This window comes from Lolium perenne, chromosome 7 (assembly GCF_019359855.2).
Source record: "Lolium perenne isolate Kyuss_39 chromosome 7, Kyuss_2.0, whole genome shotgun sequence".
Classification (NCBI taxonomy): Eukaryota; Viridiplantae; Streptophyta; class Magnoliopsida; order Poales; family Poaceae; genus Lolium; species Lolium perenne.
In genome coordinates, this window is record NC_067250.2 from 19,853,520 (window position 1) to 19,859,314 (window position 5,795).

The 5,795-nt window shown below is 44.8% G+C and overlaps 1 protein-coding gene across 1 annotated transcript; it reads left to right on the plus strand.

Moving 5' to 3' along the window:
• The first annotated feature begins 950 nt into the window (after nt 1–950).
• On the plus strand, nt 951–5,260 carry LOC127311221 (protein SEEDLING PLASTID DEVELOPMENT 1). The gene is made up of 9 exons (XM_051341597.2): nt 951–1,409; nt 1,530–1,744; nt 1,876–2,026; nt 2,257–2,448; nt 3,291–3,453; nt 3,568–3,806; nt 4,294–4,470; nt 4,557–4,679; nt 4,751–5,260. The coding sequence occupies exons 1-9, from the start codon at nt 1,005–1,007 to the stop codon at nt 5,048–5,050; spliced, it is 1,965 nt and encodes a 654-aa protein (XP_051197557.1). The 5' UTR covers nt 951–1,004; the 3' UTR covers nt 5,051–5,260.
• The last annotated feature ends 535 nt before the right edge of the window (nt 5,261–5,795 follow it).

The window sequence follows — 5,795 nt, forward strand, 5'->3', positions numbered from 1 at the left end:
GCTGATCGTCCCTCTGTCAGGCGCAGCCCTACACTTAAGGAAGTGGCAATTCAGCTGGATTTCTCGGAAGCTCAACCAAAAGGGAAGGAGGCAGCTGTTGAGGAGACTCTGCTGGAAGGGGAGGTGATTACGGAGTTGGCGGCTTCGGTGTCTAGGGCCCCAAGGAGCAAGGCGCATGCACCCGCCAGTGGCGGCGAGGTCTAGCGCACAAGGAGCGGGATCTGCGTCGGTTCCGATCTTGGAGAAGGCCATGCAGCGAGCAAAAGATAAAGTGCCAACTGTGGACTTCTCTTGCCAAGCCGCTAGAGAGGTCGGGGCTAAGAACGTTGGCAACCCAACTCAAGCTCCTCCACGACGCCTCCGTACCAAGAGCGACGTAAAGAGGAACTAAAGCTATTCCATCGTGACTCGACCCATGGGAAAGGACGCCACTTGTAGTTTGGCTTTAGTTGGCGAAGCTATATGCCGCAACATGTTTTTCTTTGGCGAAGCTGTATGCCGCAGCTTGTGTAAACTCGTTGCTTGTCGAACCTAAGAGCTTTATTAATTTAAAGTCGGATACTTAGTGCTTCTTATCTAAAAAAAACATGAAGAAGTATCGCCGACCGTAGGTGTCTGGACTATTGTACATGCTCTTAAAGCGTATCAAACTCGCCAATCGATATTTTTGTTACACTATTACTAAACAAAAGAAAATCCGGTTATATAGTGGTAGACTTTTTAGACCCTAGCCCGGTCGGCCTTTTGCATTTCTCTACCGATGGATCAGACTACACATATTATAAGTTTTTCTTAAATTTGATCTAGAAAAAAGTAATGCAGTAATAAAATTGTGAAGATATTTGATTAATGACAGCCATATAATCCTAACCGTCTAATCACTCAATCCAGCGGCTGTCGAATCCGATGGTCCAACGAAGCGTGACGGTTACACACGAACGACACGACACTGGCGCTCACCCATCCGAAACTCTTTCCCTCCACTCGTGCTCGCGGCCGCCGCGATGCCGCCGCCGCCGCCGCCGCTGGTGCACCTCCGCCTCCGGCTGTCCCTGCTCGCGCTCCACCCTTCCCGTCTCCCCTCCTCTCGCCGATTCTCCTCTACGACATCCGTCCCAGCCACCGTTCGTCCTCTCTCCCTCCGCCGCGGCAGCCGATGCCGCACTCCCCTGCGCGCCACGCAGGGCGAGGCCGCCGTACCGGAGGGGTTCGAAGATGAGCTGGGAAGGCTCCTGGAGCTGCTCCCGGGGGAGCTTCGGCGGCGGGTTGAGGACCACCCGGAGCGCCCCGCGCTGGTGGAAGTGGTCATGGACCTCGGCCGCCCTCCGCTCGCCCGCTTCCCCTCCGGCGACTTCCTCCTCTCCGACCGCCCCATCTCCTTTGAAGACCTCGATCAAGCCACCGCGAAGGTCGATATCTATCTGTACACCGTGATACTCTGCTGCAGCTGCATTATGATGATACTCTGCTGCAGCTGCATTATGAGACGCAGGGAGCCCAATTTAGCTTATCTAATCTGCTTTTGGTAGGTTGGGGACTTTGGAGGGGACAATCGTGCTGGAATTAGCCGGACGCTGCACCGGATTAGCGCGATTAGGAACAGGAAGGGAGACATTGTGGGGCTGACTTGCCGCGTCGGGAGGGCTGTGGCAGGAAGTGCTAATTTGCTTCAGGATTTGGTGAAGGATGGTGGCTCGTTGCTGCTCATCGGCCCACCAGGGGTTGGGAAGACAACCGTCATAAGGTAGCCTTGGATAAATGAACCTCTATACTCTGTCCCAGACTACTTGTGGTGGATACGTGTGTAGTGTAACAACTATAATCAGGAGAGTTTACGTGTCAATTTTAGCATCAACTTATTGCTTCATCTTGCAGAGAAATTGCCCGTATGCTAGCAGATGACTATGAGAAGCGGGTGATGATTGTTGATACATCTAACGAGATAGGTGGAGATGGTGATATTCCTCACCCAGGAATTGGTAACGCCCGTAGGTTGCAAGTGCCTAACCAAGAAATGCAACATAAGGTCTGTTCTCTTCAGTATACCCTACTGCTGTGTGAAGTTTGCGCAAATGTTTATGTTTGTATTGTACTAGTCAGAAGCCTAATACCAGGGATTGCCATGCATACTGTAAACAGTTGTTCTTACCAAGTGTGTCAGACGATTCTGTACATGTATTTGAACACTTATGGCCTTTATTTTAATAGCACACATCTTACTATGTATGTTAATTCTGTTTCTTTAATTCCAATCAGGTGTTGATAGAAGCTGTGGAAAATCATATGCCTCAGGCAATCGTCATTGATGAAATTGGAACTAAGCTAGAGGCTATGGCTGCCAGCACCATTGCACAGCGGGGTATACAACTTGTCGCCTCCGCCCATGGTATAACAATAGAGAACCTGACAATGAATCCATCACTAGATATGCTTGTGGGAGGGATACAGGTAATCATGTGCTGGAATTAATTCCATGTATATGCAAATATGTCTTTCACACTGCAGCATGATGAACTGTACTATTTGTAGTGGTGCACAGTGATGTAGTTCATCTCAATGACCTTATCACCTAGAACTGGCTCCATCATTTGTCGTTTTCTAGAGATTTCTAGTAAATACACTGCAGCATGTGTTTTTTCTGTCCATGTAACTAGAAATTTGAACATATTAAATAACATACTGAACTCAGCATGGCAAGATTGTAATATCAATCCAAATATTACTGGTTGCTTGTTCACAATGGTTGTCTGAAGAAGTAGCAACTGAGTTTGAAAGTATGGAAGAGGTAACAAAAATCTGAAAACACGTGGTTATAGTTGCAACCCTTGGGCTGTACCAATTAGTTGCCAGAGGCTATTATCTACTTAAAATTGTATTCTTACAACAACTAGCAACTTCTCCTTGCACTGTTTCCAAGCAGGCTCGGTAGGCTGCAACCTTTCAAATCATAGTTGTCGCTAAACTTTGCTGATTTGCTTTCCAATGGAAGACTTTGCAGATTGGAAACGGCCAGTGTTACTGGTTTAATGCTACCCAGTAACTAATTGCTATAACATATGTACTGCTTTATTTGCCGAATGCAATAAGATATTTACCTGTTCTCATTTCTTGCATGTTTGCTAATTGACATCCTTTATTTAGATATAATGCAGGCTATATTAAAACTTAATCACCACCATTACACACCTTGTCTACAAGGTTCTTAACACAACTTATTTCTCTATGATTGCTGCAGCTAATTTACATCCTTGTCAATAACTTGAATTACGCTGCTCCATTGTTTTTCCTAGAGTGTCACCCTTGGCGATGAAGAAGCAAACAGGAGAAGGGGCCAAAAAACTGTCCTGGAGCGCAAGGGCCCATCAACATTCACATATGCTGTTGAGATCGTGTCCAAAACTGAATTACGTATCCATCGCAGTTTGGAAGCTACAGTAGATGCTCTGCTTGCAGGTTCTTTCTGATTATGCTATTCATAAGCTTCATTATCATGTTGATGCTATGAATTCCTCGTATTAAACATGTAGCTTTGATAGCAATATAATTATACTTGTTTTATTGCTGCAGGCAGACTGCCTAATGTTGAAGTTCGTAAGTTGGGTTCAAACATGTCAGTTCAGCAGGATGTTTCTGTGCACAAGGAACAATTTCCTCCTGGTCCTTACCAAACTGCATCTCAATTTGTGGTTGATTCTCTAAGTAACGCCAGAACAAGCTTGGACTCTGCATTTCATCTTGATTCTGCAAAAGGACATATGGAGTTGTCCAATGAATCTGAGGCAGGCTTTAACTTATATGCTTATGGGGTAAGAAATTCTTCAATAGTTCGTTTATTTGCCACTTGCCAGAATGATGCTTTGCATGGTTGCACTATATGTGGTATGGTTATTAATTGTTTTTGGATGTATAATATCGAGCTTGGAATTAAGGCATGGTGTGGTACATATGAATATACCATGAATCACGTCGAGCTTGCTGCTAATTAAGTCTCCATGATACCAAAGAAGTACTTTATACAGTACAAAAGTATGATTCTTTGAATAAAATCAAATATGGTCTGAGTTTCTTGTTTTGGAAAATGTTCATGCATGCATTTCTTCCCCCGTTTGATACACACTTTTGCAAAATATAATTCTGTAACTAGCCCTCTTGTTTTGGGCTCTTCCTCTCATTGTTGGGGCAGCGGTGATAATTGGTCTTCGCTGAATTTCGTTAGCTATTAATACCTTGTCTACCAATCTTCGGTAGAAATTTCAGTACTTAGTTTGTAACTTATTGGATAGGCTATTCTAGATATCGGAGGAAACTGCCTTGCAAGCTATCAGGCAACTTGAGCTGGAGGACATGATTACTTTAACGTATAATATCAGTGAAGCTGATGCAGTGATTGCCTTACAATCAAAGCTGAAGAAGAATTCCCAGATTCAGGCTGCCGTAAAATCTCAAGACATACCAGTTTTCTTTGTTAAGGTATGCACATGTCGTTGTTTTGTTCAGCGCACTTTTATTCTTTGAAGTGGCAAAGCATTTCTATATTTACTCACTTTTCTTCATAGACAAATACCCTGGTGCAAATAACCAGGGCACTTCGGGTCCTTGTTGATGATCACATGGACGAGCTGATAGATAATGAGGATAAGGAGGAACCAAGATCATCAGAGGAAACCGATGCTTTGGAGGTATCATTATCACATTCATCTGTCCTGGATACATCCTTCTTGAATATACAAATTTCTTTCTTTGATAACAGGAAGCAAGATTAGCAGTTGAGCAAGTAGTTATTCCAAAAGGGGAGAGCATGCAGCTACTTCCGAGACCATCAACCATCATCTCCTCCCAAGTGAATATTGTTGAAAGCTTCAACCTCAAGTGGGAAGTCATAGGCCAGGAGCCAAACGTTTGCCTGAGAATCCTTCCACAATTTGCGGATAGAGAAAAAGGTACCGCCTCGGAGCAAGCAAGTGCACCTGGGCTCACAGATTCAGACAACTCCGATGGCACGGACTATACACAGACCGGTGTCGCCAGGCTACCCTTCCTCCCAGAGTAGCATCGTTTTGAGTCCTTGTGGCAGTAGTGCCTTTACCTAACTGTATATTCCGTTGCTTCCTTTTTACAGCCATTCGCCCTTGTTGATACCCTGGTGATTTTCATCAGAAAGTAATCCTGTTTACAGTGGCTAGCTGAAAGGCAGATACATAGATAGTGCTGCTCTACTCATACAGAACAGAATCGGATCCGACTCAGAGTTACCTGACAACATTCGGATCATCTTGCATCTTTCTAGGTTGGTGACATCGTCAGTGGCATGAATCTTTCCAACTATATGCCTTAGAATCGTTTCAACTAAAATTGCAAAGGTGAGCGCATCATGCCTTTTTAAAACCATTGTTGCAAATATGCCCTGGGGACCATCACTATGTAATGCATGTCCAAAATGGGGTCTTTTCACATGGCACAATACATCCATATCCAAAATGCTTTGCCACCTCACCTCTGTTTACTTGATTACTTACTCTCGCTAATAAGACGTACTCCCTCCGGTCGGATTTAATCGACACGGAGGGAGAGCTACACACGCGTATCATTCGTCTGCCGGCGCGTCGATTAATCACGTCTGGATGTAGTATTGCTAATGCATGAAGCTTGATATGTACTGATGTGCTAATTGTACTTGCAACCCCGCAAACATTTTCTTCATCGCTCAGCATAGCATTTTCTTTCTCCAACAGACAAAATGCATCTTTGGTAATCAAAAGGGTGTGCATATATGGTGGAGTAGTACTCCCCCTGGT

What these genes read in the sequence shown, in the direction of transcription:
- LOC127311221 (XM_051341597.2), top strand. Translation starts at nt 1,005, where the DNA reads ATGCCGCCGCCGCCGCCGCCGCTGGTGCACCTCCGCCTCCGGCTGTCC. An exon ending in TGCTTGTGGGAGGGATACAG is followed by an intron (nt 2,449 to 3,290) that starts GTAATCATGTGC and finishes TGTTTTTCCTAG; the next exon opens with AGTGTCACCCTTGGCGATGA. An exon ending in TACCAGTTTTCTTTGTTAAG is followed by an intron (nt 4,471 to 4,556) that starts GTATGCACATGT and finishes TTTTCTTCATAG; the next exon opens with ACAAATACCCTGGTGCAAAT.